Below are 17,981 nucleotides of genomic sequence, written 5' to 3' on the forward strand. Positions count from 1 at the left end.
GCTCTCCGCGCGCACTCTACCCACGATGCAGCGCGGCGCACACAACATAGCCATCTTGTCAGGAGTGACTGAGGGAGGTAACGGCTGGTGCTGTTTATATAGTCCATAGTTTTAAAAACGCAGGGAATTTAACTACGGCGTCTCTATCAACTACACCGAGAAACGTATGTAGCGTCGCAATCGCGTGACTTGGATCTGTAAAGTGAGCTGGTTCCGAAAACTGCTTTTGTGAAGATGTCTCGTATACTTGTACCGACGTAGGGGGAGTGTACAGCAGCCAGTTGGCTTCATTGCTAGCGTTAACCCAGTGAGTGGAGGGCTGAGGGCCCTCCTCAGCCTGAAGTAGCTCCTCTGGTTCGGGCCTTTGACAACTGCTCAGTCGGGATATCCAGGACCGTCGGAACTGATCCGAAGCTGTGGATTAATTGCTGTGCGTTGCTGTTATTGATGACCAAAGGACTTGCTGAACTAGACTCCCTAGTTATGAGCCCGTAAAACGCCACAGAAGAGCGTCGGGGAGAGGGATGGCGCAGATTCAGCTTGACTTTAGTTAGCTGCTAAAGTATTTGATTAAATGGGCTGTTTAGTATGAATTCACCTCTTCGAAGCTGCAACACGGCTCGTCTCTATTGACGGAGGATAAATATAGCCATACGAGACTTGAAACAGGCTGCCAGTATGTCGAAAATGCCGGCCAAGAAAAAGAGCTGTTTTCAGATCACGAGTGTCACCCAGGCCCAGGTGGCGGCCATAGGAGCCGCAGACGACACGGAGAGCCTGGACGACCCGGACGAGTCGCGAGGTGAGGATGTGTCTTCGGAAATATACGACATGTCACGAGCGGAGTATGAGGCTGCCAGTGACAGGAGTCCATCCGAAGAAGCCCTAAATAATGTTGTGGAGGTAGAGGCACCAGCACAAATACCTCAAACAAGTCAGCTGTCAAACAAAGTCTCCCATCAAGGTGGCCAACAGCAGGCAGGGCTTTCAACCGGGGTACCCATCACCTCACAGCAACAGGCGGGTGCTGTGTCCGTGAACGCAACACAGACTCCGTTTAGCTCAGCTCCTGCTGTTTCTAGCTCTGCAGTGAGTTGCACATCACGCTTCAGGGTCATAAAACTTGACCATGGTACTGGGGAACCGTTTCGAAGAGGCAGATGGACTTGCACAGAGTTTTATGACAAAGAATCAGAGGGCTCATTGGGAAAGTCTGGAGACAGTATAAGACATGCCAGTACAACACTGGACCCTCCTGGAGACCGTGACAGTGGCCTGGGACACACTGTGGGCTCAGCAGCAGACACATCTGTGTCCTCAGCCCGAATCATATCTGTGGAGACGATACCAACACAACCAATACAACATACAGGCTACAGCGCCCGTCAGCAGAGCCTTAGTGGCACACAGAGTGCCTTCTCTAACCACAAACAAACCGCTGTCCTGCCACAGCAGACAAGTACAGGAGTTCTCCAGCCGACAGTGCCCCAGGGTGTGCAGCCTGTGGGGCAGAATGGCCTGCCTCAGTCTGGTGCCCACTTACAGAAGTCACCTGTGAAGCCCCCTTCTTACCCGGCACAGCAGCCACTTCCTTTGGGCCACCACCTGACAGTGCAGCCTTCTACTCTGGGACAGAGCCAGTCGGAGTACTATCAGCCCACAGGCCAGAGTCTTCTTTCTGCGGGACAAGTGTCTTCCTCACCAATGCCTGGAGCCACTGGAGGGGCTTCTGTGCCCACTCAAATTGGGGATTCTGGGGGCTCTCTGCCGACAGGACCTCTTTCGGCTGCACTCCTCCAGCAGCAGACAGTGGGTAGTGTTCCTGGTTCTTTATTGGTCAGTGGGTCTACTTTACAGACTCAGTATATCGCCGCAGGACAGCCACAACAACATGGTGCATCACCATCTAGCGCCCAAAATGTGCCTGTCAATGCAGTGAGCTCCAGTGTGCCGAGCACCACGCCTGCTGCTGTGCCCAGTGCCTCCAGTGCAGTCATGCCAAATGTGACCAGCTCTGCTTTGCCCCAAGCTCTGTTCCAGAGCACAGTGCTGCAGGGGACCCCAGCAGTGGGACTGGGACAGGTGGAGGGTGCGAGTGGACGAAAGTCTGAAGGGCCTCTTGGGAAAGAGCAAGTGAAGCCTCTGATGACTGAGACCCTGCAGCTCTCCACACCCACAGTCAACAGCCTGTTTGGGATCCACATACCAGTGGATGGAGATGAGGACAGGTAACTCGCACACAAACTAACTTACATGTTCTGTCCATACACACAGAGTGGTGAACAAGCAACATACACACACACTGGTATATTGCTGTTGTAAAACCGTACTAATGGGTTTTCCCCAGAAGTCCTCGCTTTCTATTGGCCTGGATTTGTGACGAGCATTTTTACATCCATTTCATATTTTATTTGTGTCAAAAATAAACAACTTTACCAAACACCAAATCAGAACCAAAACAAGCCCAAATGGAACTAAAGTGGGAAAATGTTGACATGGAGAAGGTTTGCTTGGTTTTAGGTCACCAACCATGCCTTTTTGTTTTTCCCAAAATTGGAGGAAACGTTTGTATTTTGGTTTAATAAACCTCATGAAGACACCATTGAGGCCTTTACATTTTTTATTTTTTTTACATTTTTTACATTTTGTTTATTTTTGCAGCCTTCCCCACAATAGCTCATTAGTTGGAGTGTGCTCCCCTTTACACAGGCTGTAACTTGTTAGACACACTCGGCTCCTGGTGAATGTGTATGTTTGACTTGAGTTTATGAAAGCATTGCGACACACTTCGGCCCCCTGCCCTGCTCTGGTTAAACGGCTAAACCCCCTCAGCCACTGCTCGCCTCCTGGGCAGCAATGGCCTTGGCTTCAAATCCCAAACTTGTGTCTCCTATTACACCTTTGACCACTTGTTTTAACGCGGTTCTTTCAATTATTTTACAGTGTTTATTTGTTGTATTTAATCTTCACTTTTGGACTGTCCCCATTGGGTCATTTGCTTCTCAGTTGGTTAACTTTAGGTGTGTAAACTAGAGGCTCTTTATCACTTTGTTACTTAGCAGCACCAGAGCAGAGCTGCTGCAGAAGAGGAAATGTAAAGCCATTCCTGTGTCATGTCATTCTCTTCCTTTGTGGAACATGTGCTTTCATTCCTGACGTTTAGCTCTTAGTTTCAGGAGGCGGCAGATCTGAGTAGAAGTTAATGCAGTGGCTCAAATCTCTCTGTGGAGCTCTCGAGATGTGCAGAAAAGTCCCAACTACAACATTTTTTATCACATTTTTAGCTACTTTTTCTATCACAGGCTGTTCTGAAAGTGCAAAGAGCCTGTTGCAATTGAAGACGAATTGTATTGTCAGTGAGGTGTGGCACAGTTCAATTTTTACTGGTACCTGTATGTAAACAAGCAGTACCTGTATCTTATCATTCCTTGTTGTATAGAACCATGAAACAGAAGATATGCCTTCATAAATTCTTTGAGCAAAATTAGTAGTTTTTTTTTAAATCTTTTGTGCCATGTAGTTTTTCATAAAGTTCTCTCACCAGTGATACCAAGGAAAAGATTTTTGTTTCCTTCACTGCAGAGGCCACTAGACAGATGAGAGGGGGAGAGGAGGGTCTCTGTTACGAGTGCGACCTCCCTATCAAACATGCAGCAGTAGCCTTTCCTCTGTGCCCCTATTGCACAGATAAGAGACCTGTCAGAGGGGCGTGTCAGCCATCTGTGCTCACTGTCTCGTCAGGAACCTGTTCTCTGACCGTGTACCCTCCGGCAAATCCACTGTACATCTAGTCTCGATGTAGAATAATTGTAAAGCTGTATAACCTATTGAACAATTCACCTCATTCAAACCGGTGCTTTTCAGCGCTCATGTTTTAAACTAATTTGAACTTGCTCTTTTGACTAAAATGTTTTTTTAAGATTTAATTTGTTTTGAAATATTATTTTGACCAAATGAACCAAAATGAATATATTAGTTACTGTTTGAGTTTTGGTGGGAGCTGACAGACGGTCCTGACAGTTGTTGGCTACAGTCGATGTGCTGAATGACAGACTGTGGTATGTGCAGAGAGAGGCAGAGGAAGCTGCAGAGTATAACCTGTTGTGCCTCGGTAGAGCAGGCATGTGAAGTATGCTAAACGCAGCAGCCTCCTTCTTTGTACCGGGTTCGTTGCTCTCGGATAAATTTCCATGTCTTACATTAACAACTTTCACTTTTCACCCCCTGACACCTTTCATGACTGTTCATGAAGAGATTACGTAGTAGTGTTGCACATTTTTAGAAAAATGGATGCGATGCGATGACAATCTTATGCCTAACAGTATTTCACTTACTTTTGATGGAGGATAAAGAGACAGCACCCAGAATCCACAATGATGACACCAGACGATTTTCAGTTTGTTGATTTAATGAAAACGCTTTTAAATAAATATTGTCTTCCAAAAAAATCCCCAGTTCCCATATTTTATACCACCATTTTGCGTAACAAATTGCGGACAGTTGGTTGCAGCCCTGTTGATCAAGTTAAATCCACTTATAAAACGACAGCAAGTGTTTGAGACAAAAATGGACAGCACAAAAGTACATTATCTGTCATTGTTGTGCTTTAAAGGTCAGTGCTTCCTTTATATTCATCATACAACGCTGTGTGTTGGGCATTTAAGGGATAGTTCAGGATTTTTTACATAGGGCCTCATTTCCTAGGGATCCAGAGTGTTGTTGATTTCTAGTTGAGATATATTTTTTAAATTCATGCAGTTCTTATATTTGAAGAGTTTAGTGGTGCTAGGCTAGTGCAAGGCTAGTGCATGTCTATGGTAACTAGTAGCCTGCATTAAAAACCTCTTCAAAATCATTGGTAGTCCTCCAAATGTTGCCATATCTGATTTGTAGAAAGCTCCTTTGTGAATTCCTCTGCAGTAATGCCGGCCACTGGTAAACAAACAACTGTAGATCCGGTAACCCAGCAGATCACTCCGCCGCTGCGTAGCTTACAACCAGGAAGCTGATTCTGCTCAAACATAAGTTCTTTTAAATGCAAAATGGTTATATTTAACAAAAAATATTCAGTCAACACATTTATATCGGTAGTCTTGTGTTAAGTGATTTGCCTCAGGTGCACTGTCCTTGGGTCAGACTGTTTTTAATGCAGGCTACTAGTTACCATGGACATGCGCTAGCCTAGCACTAGCCTAGCGCCACTAAACTCATCAAATATAAGGACTGCATGAATTAAAAAAAAAATCTCCAGAAATCAACAACACTCTGGATAACTAGGAAATGAGGCCCTTTGTCAAAAATCCTTTAAGTGCTCCGAAGGGCACCACATTGATGGCATGTGATAGAAAGACATTGTACAGTATTTGTGCGCCATATTACTGTTGCAGTTCAACAGGAAACATGCACCTTGTATTTCATCATTCCTATACGAATCAGGACCAGAGACGTGTGAGGTTGTGGTCGTATGTTACCACAAGGCTTTTGTAAGTGTGTACCTCCACTACTTCCATTCTCTCGTTAAATCCTGGACCAGTTTGGGACAGACTGGCGATCCCTTGCCCACATCGTCCTCGCAGCGTTCTGCTGAAAGTAATTACAGAGCTGTAGTCGTGAGACCATAGATGTGCAGACTGGAGATGTTGCCCTCGTCTTCCCAATATAATTTACTCTCTCTAATGGTTCCCAGCTGGCCTTAATAACTGAAGTCTTAAATAACTTTGTCTTAACGCTCAAGTCACTCACAGAGGTCCTACTTTTCTATTGAAATGACACATTGGTATTTGGAATCTTCTTGTAATTGCAGTTTGTTTAAATCGATTATTGTTGTAAAGTTGGGCTAAAGTTTCTGCCGCTGTGGGCAGCAGCAGCAGCGGCAGTAGGGGGTGTGTCCTATGAGGGGATGCTTTGCCCCGTTTGTAATGTGTGCACAATTATCCTCGTCGGGGGTAGGGGCCTCTGGCTGAGGAAACGTGCTGCACCAACTTCTGTCTTGACTTACTCTACTGTGGAGGATGTTTGCAGCTTATTGCTTTTCACATGGTAAACTGTACAGACCGCGCTGCCACTCCAGACCTTTTGCATCCTGTTTTCAGCTGTGGCCCCTCACACTTCAACTCTGATTACGGCAATATTCCTCGTCTCACTCCGTGTTTCGTACTCCAGCAAATTCTGATGAGGATAGTATAGAGCCTCTTCATTTTGCTTTGATGTTCCATGTACGACACGTGCTCGCTCTCCCTCATGTTAAGTTGCGTTAGTCTACTCCAGTCAGGCTTAACATCTGCATTTATCACAATCTACGTCGTCCATTTTTGAGTTGTACATGTTGTTGTAGTCTGGGGTTTGAGCGACAGTAGTGTGTGTTGGCTTTGCCTCAGTCATCACCTCCGTCTCAGGTGCGGTGCCTCTCCATTGTTTGAAAAAGTACAAGGAGGTCACCTTCTCTCAATAGTAGTGGCACGGCCAGTTTGAGCAGAGCTTTTGACTGGGGATGTACTGTACTGTGGTGAAGATAAGCCCAGCTGGGAATACGCCCGCTATCTTGTTTTTGTCAAGTGCGGCTGCAGTGACACAAAGTCCAGCTTTTGCTATTCTGTGCCGACAGTCACAGTCATGTGACAATAGAGGAGCCGACTAAGCTTGGTGAAAACAACTGTAATTTTATGACACAAGATGAATCGGTAGAGCAGTGGTTAATGCTCTCACCTCACTTAAAGGTGGAGCTGCCTATCAGAATACTACTGTTATGGAAAAAAAACAAAAATATATTTATTAAGATACTCGGTTTTCGCCTGTTGCATTCTGAGACTGCACTAAAGAAGGTACTTGGTTGTTGCAGCTGTAATAAATGATAACAAAAAAAAACTAAACTTTTTTTAGAAAGCTACATAAAAGTCTTATTTCACATTCTCGTAGCGTTCAGTTGGTGGGTTCAGCTGAGCCCTGCAGTTTTCATCTTGTAATGAACGGGGCACTAGCTCCTCTATAATCAATCTTGTTCATCTACAACCTAAAACCTGCTGAAAGAAACTCCCACTGGACTGGTGAAATCTAAATAGATATGACCTACTTCTGCAGCAGCGGCAGGATGGATGGAGCGGAGAGCTTTGGGCTAACACTTGGCCTTTCAGCCCCTTCTCTGCCCCCTCTGCCTCTACTCCTCCTGGACTGAAATCACTGCAAATAAAGCTTTGACTGATATGGCTTTTGAATATAGACAATGTGCATCTTTATAAACAAATTCTAATAACTAACTGAGACTCACCATGAATGGTGTAGATTGTGATTTGATTCAAAGTTTAATTGCACAATCGCTTGAACCAGGGACGTACAGTATGTTGCCAAGTTATAGATTATAGATATTAGAAATGTTATAGGCAGGGTTTTTTGCCATAGAAATGATTGGGAAATAGCTTTTTTTGGTCTGGATCAGTCTGTGGAGTTTTGATGTCGACACAGAATGGGAGCCGGAACCAACCGTGTCAAAATGATTTATGGAGATTTTGTACATTTGATATTTTTTTAAGTAGAGTGGTATAGCAAATCACTTTTTTCTTGATTGATCTTGATTTAGACCGGGGGTGTCAAACTCATTTGGGACCATGGGCCAAAATACAGCTCACCCGGCGGGTCGTGGGCCGCTAGTGTTAGGGGGGGGGGACAAAAGTAATGAGTTACCGAAATATATTACTTTTTTCAGTAACTGAGGAATATAACATATTACTTAAACAAAATATGGGAATATATTAGTCATTACAATTCCGGTAACTTGAGTTACAACTGCATTTAAATATTTGAATGAAAAAATGCCAAACTCCCCCCAAAATAAAATGCAGTTGTAACTAATGTCAAAACAAAACATGAGAGAATGGGAATAGCAAAGAAAATCTTTGACTGCACTTTTGCTCGGCGGCATATGACTATTTTCAGTTTATATTTTGCAAAAAGTAACTCAGAAGTAACTCAAAGAAGTGTAACTCGGTTACATTTCTGAAACAGTAATATGTAATAACACAAACAATTTTAAAGTAACTTGCCCAACACTGCGGGACGAATATAATGTGAACAGGAAAATACTATCGAGAACATTTTTCCAATAAATGAATAATGATAGTAATGACCTGTGATTTGGTCAAAGCCCCAACTTGACTGTAGCCTGATCAATAACAATGGCTTAGACTTGTATTGCCCTTTACAATCCTGTCTCACAATTTTCTCAAAGTTCTACATAGTAGTAATTCATGACTCCACACTCAGTGGTGAAGCTGTTATTGAAGCCTGGGGCAAACTGTCCATCTACCACGTGGCTGTAATGTGTTGTTCATATCCTGATCTCTTATTATGTCTGTGCCCCCTCACCTAGTGGCTGGAATGAGCATTTTGGGTATTCTTTAAAAATTCAGCACAGGAATGGGCGAGAGACTTAGTTTTGGAATTTATGTTCTACAGGGCACGGGCTGGATTAACTCATCATCCGGCCCGCGGGCCGCATGTTTGACACGTCTGTTTAGACGGTTGATCTTTAGATTCATCCATATCTTTTAGTAGTAGTTTCCATTTTATTCCTCAAAGGCCAAACATCTTTCCAAACCATCCGCACTAGACCTGTCCGCTATAAAGCCCCTGCCGATCATTGACTTTGATCGTAGATTCCATTAATTTTTACAGACTTTTGTACTTCCTCTGTAGCCTCAGGCTTGTGCTGGTCACTCACATGCTGCATGACCTGGCCGGCCGGGTTATTGTGAAGAGGAGCCTCCTGCTGTGGAGGCTGGTCTGTAGATCAGGCACATTCAAGGAGAAGCCATGCGTCATGCTCAAGCCCCATATGTGACTTCAGCCCACAAGAATGCAGCGAAAGGTTATTTTAGTCGGCCCACAGTTGGTCCATTTGTTTAAGGCCAGTGTAATGCGAGGTTTGAGAAACTCCTTGAGTCTTGTGAGCGCCAGCCCGGCCGCTCATCTGTATTTGCCTCATGTCTGGGTTTACGGGGCAGATGGTGCTTTGGTTCTGTTGAGCGTATAGGGTGGCTTGAGTTGCTTCACAAAGAGCGCCTTTCAGAAATGGATATTGACATGTTGTATTTTAGTTTTACAAAGACGGCCATTGAAGGCCAAAGCGATTGCGACATGACTCTCTTCCTTTGCGCTCACACACTCGCTGGACTCCAGGTTGTCTGAGCCCAACCGTGATATCAACCAATGGAAACAGCTTCGCCCCCTTAAGTGTTACTGTAGAGGTGTGTGCTCCAGGCCTGTGTTTTCTTTGCTGCAGAGTGAAGTGAAGCACAGGCAAAGGAGAGGGGGGTCTGTCAGAGGGTTCAGTCATGAGGTAACGAGAGAGCGAGTGTGCGCCAGAGATTTCTAGGAAAAGCTTTGGCCGCACTATAATATTCGCACACATGCTCCAAATCAGCTCCTCCTTCCCGTACGAGTTGGCCGCGGCCTGGTGTCACTATGCGCACATATGCCCGAGTGTGTTTGTGAGATCGCAGGAGGGAGGAGGTCACTTTTAAAGGCGCGAGCCGCTCATGGACAGAATCAGCGCTGTGTGTTACGCGCACGGGCCTGTGCTAGTGTGGGCAAGGGTCAGAGCGGGGATTTCCTTTCCCCTTCCCGACATACATCCCATGTCACAGCACACACTGTTCCTTTGTTCTTCTTCAACACAAATACACTACAATCTGTGGACTAACCCCAAACCTTTTGTAGTGATACTGTGTTTGTGTAGTAAACAGATTAAAAGGCGGTTTAGACTTGGCGGACGAGCCTGTTTTCACTAAATCAATTGAGTGATCGGCAGCTTGTTTCTAAATATGCCTGAGGGAGGTGTGCGCTCTCTGTGAAGCAATCTTCATTCCTTTTGTTCGCCCGCTCTTCTCTTTCTCCCAGATTCTCTGACTATACATTAGGACACACACCATTAGAAATCTCATGTGCTCATTGTTTTCAACTGCTTTTTTTTTTCTCTCTTTCCTTGAATACGGTTGACACAGGAACCCGTCCAAGGCTTTCTACCAGGCCTTCCAGTCTGGCAGCAGATTAAGGGAGTCAAAGGCCCTCAGTGATAGGTACAGTACTGCGCAGGTTTGGCCTCGACTGGTCTGAACGAGTGTTTGTGTGCCATCTGCGGCTACAGGCTTTGCTTTCTACACATGCATGGTTACAGTGTGTTCAGGAAGTATTCATATCCCCCTTGTTGTTCCTAAATTATTATGTGTGATACTGAAAATGTTACAAATGACAACAAAATGTGCTGGCTCATTGAGGCTGCACCTTTTATCATGCGAAGGCCAACCAGATGTAAGTCTTTCTACATGTTACGGTGCTGAAGCCTTTCTTTTTCCCCCCCATTTGCATTTTCTCCAGTTCAGCTTTAACCAAATAGACAAGGTCACAGCCTACAGGCCAGTGTAACTCTTCATTTGAAAGCTAAGACCTACAAAACGATCTCTAAATGGAGCTTTGTCCTCACGCTGTTGCTGCGTTGTCGTAACACCTTTGCCACATGTTCATCGCTTTTTTTGTTGCTCTTTTGTGACTTTTTGTTGCATTTTCGACCTCCTTTTCGTCTAATTTTTGTTGCTATTTGACACTTTTTTTTCCGAGAAGCTTTTAGATTTAGGTGGAAAACTGGAGAAAATGTGGTTCAGGTGGGGGTTAAGAGGTTAACGTGTTATAGTAGGATGATCAGTGTGTAGAAAGTCACTGTTGGAAAAGAAAAGAACTTAAAAAAAATATAATAATAATTAAATTAGAATAATTAAAAAAGGCATGACAACTTTGTGAACACACTGTGCTGCTGTGAACTAAAACAAACTGCACATACATAAACCTTAGTGTGTCAGAAAAATCAGGAAAGCGTCACAGGAGTCAGCCTAACAGTTACAGCATTTAATCCAAAGTACAAAGGGTTCAGGCAGTAAACAAAAATGTTCTTTGTAAATTTAGGCAGATTACAGCTAAACCAGGAAATGGCCTCAAAGCTCATTGGCTTCTAGACGCCTTAAAGAATGAGTTGGGGACTTGCTAGTTGTTTGCCTATTACCTCGGTCGTATTGTACTCGTGTCAAAACAAGCAATACTCTGATACTTACCCTGCTATCATTTGAGCAGATATCGATGTTTGTAAACCTTTAATGAGATAAATTAATACTAAGGAGATGGGAATACTTACATCAACCGTTTTGGTGTTAATTTAAAAAAGCACATTTTCCCGCTTTGTATCAAAATGGGTATTGAGTGTCGAGGCTTGTCCTTTGTATTGAAATCAATTTGACATTTTAGGACCATGACACCACTCGGCTGGGAGAAAAATATCCCATATTGATTGATCGGTCTTGATTTCTGATTCAAATATACTTTCTCGTGTTAAAAACATGGCTACTGTAATTCACGGGGCAGACATTTTAAACCTCCGCTATAACAACAAATGCTTTCCTCCTCCAGCACCATCTAACACAAAGTCGTTTCCATTTTATACCTCCGCTTCCAAATTTTGCTTGAAATGTGACTGACTGCACAGCCGTAGCTTCTACCGAAACGAAGGGAGCTGTGAGGTGTTTGCATGTGCCCCTGTCCAAACTCTTGCTTGCTTTTTCTGTCCTCTGTTTTAACTGATGGAAGGGGCATTGCCTGCTGAATAACTCTGAGCTCTGTGACCAAAACGAAACGGGAAGTTGACAAAACCATATCTAAGGGACAGGAAATGAAAGTGCCTGAGTGGAGTATACATCTGACACATCGCCAGCCTCTCGAGTGACTGCACAAATGCAAGCAGCACAGTGCAGGAAGTTGGCACTCCGTTTGGTTGTCTTTCGTTATTGATTCAAGCTGCTTGAGTAACACAATAAAATTATCAATATGGTGCAAAATTAGGATTTGTGAATTAAACGAATTGTTTCTGTTGTTGGATTTGCTGCTTTTATGAGTAGATTATTCCGCTCGGCTTAGTGCCTCTGTGCTGTGCACCTGTTGTCCCTGGGCTCATGAGCGGGCCTCGCCTTCTCAGCATGTTAGAACATGTCCTCAAGTGAATAGTAGAGACTCTTCTTTATTCCTCTGCATCGCCGGAGGACACTGCAGGTATTCTGTGTGCCAACAATTCAACGAAAGCCACAAACTGATCAAAGAAGTATTCAGTCAATTTTGATCCGTTTCCACCAGTTGCGAGAGCGTAAACCTCACTGCCGCTAATGGGCTTTTTATTAGCGTTGCTTTATTGACAGGCTAATGTTGGCTCTATGGCCGTCGCTGCATAATCGTCGATAGATGTGGAGTCTTGACTAACAGTGGCCTTGCGCAGCCTCTGTGGCTTGACCCCAATGACATCAGTAGTTATGTATTGTTTACTTTGTGACTCTAGTAAAACAGTGGAGCCACATTTACCAAGCCCTGAGCACACTTTTGTTTTGAGAACAGATCCCAAACAAGTTTTTGGCTTTACCATAAGCTATAGAGGCTTAAACAGGATCACATGCATCAGGGGTGAGCTTTAAAGAGGCTGTGACATCCTAAACACGAAGTGCAATCTCCAGTGTGTCTCACAGCTAAAGTAAATCATGTATTATGTGATGACTATCTAAAACAATGTAATACTTAATATTTAGTATATTTAGAAAAGCGAAATTATGACTTACCTTTTATCAAAAGTGAAAAGTGTCAAGTCATAAATAAAAAAGATTGCTTTTGCTGTGTAGCTGGAAAGTAACTTCCTTGTGGCTGTGGATCTATGTCCATCACAGTGTCCTGACTCTGAGCCCACAGCTCTGGCAGTCCCAGAAGCAAAGGCCTTGCTCTCTGAGTTAACTTTCTTTAGATCAGAGTCCTACATGTAAAGGCAGCACAGATTACCAGTGTGTGCAGAAGCACAAAGCACATCCTAGTGTTACATTTATTTGAGTACAGCTGCTTAGCTTAAGTAACTTTTTGAAGGTAGGAAAGACCTTATCTGTACATTTGTAGGCCCCACGGCTGCCCTTTGGTGTAGATCGACAGAAGTGCGGCTGCACACATCTGCACCAACATCTTCGACCACCACCGTTCATTCGTCATGGCCCAGTGTACAGGGTTTTCAGGGTAAAGGTCATTAAATGAATTGTCCCAAAATCAAGGCCTAAAATGTCATTAAAGAGCATTACATTTGATTAAAACTAACCCAAGGTTTGTGGAAAACGTTTTTACTGCAAAAGTTTATTGAAAATACAAAAATTCTGATCTTAAACACATTCAGCGGCAGTTTTAGTTGAAATCATATTAATTATTTTAATTACTCACAATTAGTTGCCCATTGGTCCAATGTCCTTTTGAATATTTAAATTCCCCCTCATCCCTCTGTTTAATTGAATGTTTGCAAATCTTAAGAATGAGTTGTTGCATTTGTGACATTAGAAATGTATTATTGGTCAATTAAAAAGCAATAGATTTGACTTGCTGTAGAAACCCTGTGTTAGTGGTATGGGGAACCGGAGCACCCAGAGGAAATCTACGCAGACACAGGGAGAACATGCAAACCCCACACAGAAAGGCCCTGTCGAGCTGGGAATCGAATCTGGGACCCTGTTGCTGTGAGGCCTGAGAGCTAACTGAATCACCACTGTTCCACAACGTTACTCTTGAGTAAATATTTGGCTACTTAACCCTCATCAGAGAAGCATTCCATCCAAGCAGAAAGTGTCTGTTTCACATGATAACAAATCCAAACGTTATAAAAGTGAATTTAAGATTAAAATACTATTACAGTCTGTGAGTCGGAAGTGAAATTCTGATCTTTATATTAAAGCTGTATAAAGGTCAGAGTCCTCCACTCACAAGTTAGTGGAGGACTAACTTGTGATCTGCTCAGCTCAATCTTGTCCCCCCTCGTTTTTGGCAGCGACTGTGTGTAGGCTGCAGGCGTTCTGTGGCTGCCATGTTTGAGCTGGTTGATATCAGGTCACAGCTAAATGAACACCAGGCGTGTATAGCCGTATGCAATGCTAGAAGTGTAGAGTGAAATCGTTTTCTTAACATCTGAATTCCAAAAGTAAAGCAATAAGGGTGTAGCCCAACTTCCATTGAAACTGTTTGCACCTCTTGGCACGAGCCAATGGAGATCAGGAGAGCAGCTGTAGGAGGGCCTGTCCGCAACGCCTTGTCTAAATTAAACTTACATGTGGTCCATGATGAAGCTGAGGTAGTTGTTTTTCCTATGAAATGGCGTTATGCAAGTGCATGTCAGGGGTTGCACAATGTGTTTTGGGCTGGTCTGAAAGGGACTAACCACTGCTGTACATTGTTGCTGCTGATTTGTGCCGAGTTGATGGATGTGTTTGAATGACAGCAGATGTGTTTTACTAAATGCAGAGCTTTGTTCATTGTGCCATCTCCACTGTGTAGTATATGTTAATGAAGTCCTCGCTGTCACATCAAAGGCAGGGACTGACAGCAGAGGTATGGGGAACATTCCTGTTTGGGACGGCCCTCTGATAACAATCTGCTGAGTGCTTCCGCTGGCCTAAAGAGCCCTTCAGATGGAAGGAACAGAACATATTGTCCTCAGGGGCAGTCTTTAACTTGGGACATAACTCACCACAATGTGGTTCCACCAGGTGAGGTTGTCCCATCATCCTTTGCTCCATCCATCCTAGCATTATGACACAGGTTTACTTGGACTGGGCCCATTCTGCATGATCAGGGGGTTACATGTATTAAAGGGGGGGTATTATGCAAAATCGACTTTTTCAAGCTTTACATCATGTTATTATGTCACCCCCTCATTAAAACATGCCTGAAGTGTTGCCTTGGCACATTCACATATTTTTGAGTAATCTGTAAAAACTCTGATGGCGGCCATTTTAGGGACAGGTTTGCCTGAGTCCTCCTAGGAACGCCCCCACCTCCTGGAGACGCCTCCGAGCTTTCGTCACCAGCCGAGTAACCAACCACTGCTCCTCAGCAGAACCCCCTCCCTCTGATGCCACAGACACCGTGTGGAGGGGGCGTGTCGGAAAGGCTCAGAGGTTCTTAAAGAGACAGAGGCCTATTTCAAGACATTCACTACAGCCATTTTGAGAGAGCAATTTTATACAAGGCAGTTATTCTAATTTACTGCATTTACAGACCAACAGAAGGTTTGGTCATCATTGTAGTGTGATATAGACTGGTGCTATGTGATTGAAAAAAGCATAATACCCCCTCTTTAAACACAAAACACTGGTCATAAAGAAACATTTGCATGATTAAACCAAAACATTATTCTTGTGGAGGGAGGGCATGTGCTGAGTTTGAAGTTGGTTTGTCTGGTTGTTTGTAAAAAAGTCTTTGAAATGTTTTTGCATCTTCAAGATTCACACATAACTTCATTCATTCATAATATTATGCTATGGAAACACTCTTCAAGCTGTGCCTCTCTTTTATCACATTATACAAAGTACAAGACATTCAGAGGATTGAAAGTCTAACTCTTAGGGGATCTATTGTTTTTGTGTGTACTACTAAACTGCTGTACAGCCAGTGCTGTAGTAATTATTCGGTCAGTTGTATTTCACAGGCGGGGCCTGAGGAGCGTTCAGCGCGTGTCCCCGCCCTCTCTCAGCTGTGGCCCAATGCCGCCGGTTCAGGTTTCATTTTTCTATAAGTAGTCACAGTGACTGCTCTAAACTGGCTGGGGTCTGCTGTCCTGGCCTCTTTTTGTGCTGCTAAGTCTGAGCAGAGGTGCAGTTTTAGCGCAGGTCAGGGTTGACATCATGCCGTGCACGTTCTCCTTCAAACCGCCATGCTGCACCGGGCCACTGCAACAGCAGACGGGCTACAGGCCGCTGTTCCCGCGCCCCTCACACCACAGGTAATTAATCACCTGCTACTCACGCAAACTGGAATGATCCCGAGGAAGGACGGAGGTGCCTTTACGTTGGAGATGGCGCTTTTCAAATATCCTCATGGATGTGTCTGCTGCTGCTGCTTTAGTCTGTTTGACCCAATTGTCTGGTTTGTCAGTGGCTCTCTGTTGCTCTTTGATAGCACATACGTTTTTATGAAAAACTGCACTGTACACTGATCTGATCTAGACGCCCCTCACAGTGCAGCCATATTGATGGCAGGTTGTCATACTGTATGTCTCACATGAGTCATAGACGGCCTACTTGCCCTACTTTCTCCTGTGCACTGGTTGGTTGAGTACCAACACTTGTTCTGTACCATAATCTGACATGATTTTCTCTCGTTTTTACAGTGCCTCGGGAACCAATGTTGTTGCCATAGACAATAAGATTGAACAGGCAATGGTAAGTTAAATACCAACACAATACAAAAATCTTGATTTTGAAATATTTAGTCTAAGCCATGACCATCTGATGATTATATGTGCAGACTTGTAGAGACCCTGCTAATCCCTAATACTTTGTGATTGCTCTTGTTCTTGTCTGTTTTAGGACCTAGTGAAAAGCCATCTAATGTATGCAGTGCGTGAAGAGGTGGAGGTCTTAAAGGAGCAGATCAAGGAGCTCTTTGAGAGGAACTCTGTTCTAGAGCGAGAGAACGCTGTGTTGAAATCCCTGGCCAACAGTGAGCAGCTGTCGCAGCTGTCTACGCAGACAGTGCCCAGCTCTACACCTCCTCAGCCTGCACCCAGCCAGCCTCCACTCCTTACCCCCAACCCCCAGCTCCAGACTCCGCTTGACCCCAGCCAACAACTGCAACCCAATGTCACCTCAGCTTGAAGCGCTATTCAAATCTACGAGCAGCGTTGTCTTGACAACCTATTACAGTTAGTGTATGTGAAAATTCAAAGAAGAAAATACTTTGTCTTCTTAGCCACCAGCTTGACCACAGAGTACAGTGTACATTTGTGTGTGCGTGCCAGGCCGAGTTGGCGACAAGCGACTGTGAATTGGTGTTGAATGTCTGTGCATCTGTACTGTGGGCCTTTCCAGTGTTAATGCAATCATTGAGACAAAGTTATATTGAGGTGATAATCAGGCTGGTCATGGTTTCTACAGGCTACAGTGTGTCCACATTGGCTGACTGACTGCTGGGTCCAAGCTTGCATTGAGATGCCTTTAGCTAAACGCGGCAGACCTGACACCTGCCCCAGACAGAGCGTGAACTGGTGCGCTTTATCTCCCATGAGGGACAAATAGTGTGATTGTCAAAAGAGAGTTATTTTTTTAAATGAAATAATCTGAGTGGGTCATGGGGTATTTTAGCCTTGCTGTTTCATGTTTAAGAAATGGGAGAGAATGAGAGCCACCGCTGCCGTTACTTTTACATAAAGTCAACCTTTGCATCAGTCTTGAGTTCTACTGTTTAGTGTTTTATTTATTACAGGGCTGCTAATTCCATAAATGAACAATTTCTCCAAACCTGTTAAACAGTCTCTTTTACAGTGTTTAAATTATTTATGTTTTACATCCCTGGGGCAATTCTGAAAGGCAAAAACAAATCCTGACAAATATAAACACTACTCAAATTGATGAAATTCCTAATTCAAAATCAAATGATTTATGAATGTAATTTAAGTATTAAGAGCCTTGATGGGTGACTTTCACTCGACAAACTAGGATAGACACCCAAATGAAGATGTCAAATCTAATTGTTTCTATTAATATTGCTGTTTTTTTTCCCACAATGTTTTTCCTGAAGGGGGCCAGGGGGGAAAGCTGTGAAATCATTCACCCTACTTTGTAACCAAAGATGCAAAGCTGTGTAAATTGATTATTTTTAAATGCACACAATTTTTGTTACTTTCTCCTCCACAAAATATTTTGTTGCTGTTTGGCATGTTCTGCATGATCTGTAATCTTCAACCACTTTCTTACCTCATTTTTATTCAGCACTCTTATTGTAAGATGGTCTGTGAACAGTGTAATGGGAGAAGCTGCAGCGATGGCAAGAGAAAAAACCTAGTGTTACTGACACTAGTCACAGAAAATGAAGTGAGCCATGTTTGTTCATTCAAAGGTGTTTGAATTTCATATGCCAATAGTTTTGTTACATTGCAAAAT

General features: G+C 43.9%; 1 protein-coding gene across 1 annotated transcript; it reads left to right on the forward strand.

The window, feature by feature from the left end:
• Positions 1–57: 57 nt before the first annotated feature.
• LOC306972402 (TSC22 domain family protein 2-like) lies at positions 58–17,961 on the forward strand. The gene is made up of 3 exons (XM_079568990.1): positions 58–2,228; positions 16,211–16,262; positions 16,410–17,961. The coding sequence occupies exons 1-3, from the start codon at positions 679–681 to the stop codon at positions 16,695–16,697; spliced, it is 1,890 nt and encodes a 629-aa protein (XP_079425116.1). The 5' UTR covers positions 58–678; the 3' UTR covers positions 16,698–17,961.
• Positions 17,962–17,981: the final 20 nt, after the last annotated feature.

Source organism: Gobius niger (genome assembly GCF_951799975.1).
Source record: "Gobius niger genome assembly, chromosome: 13".
Classification (NCBI taxonomy): domain Eukaryota; kingdom Metazoa; phylum Chordata; class Actinopteri; order Gobiiformes; family Gobiidae; genus Gobius; species Gobius niger.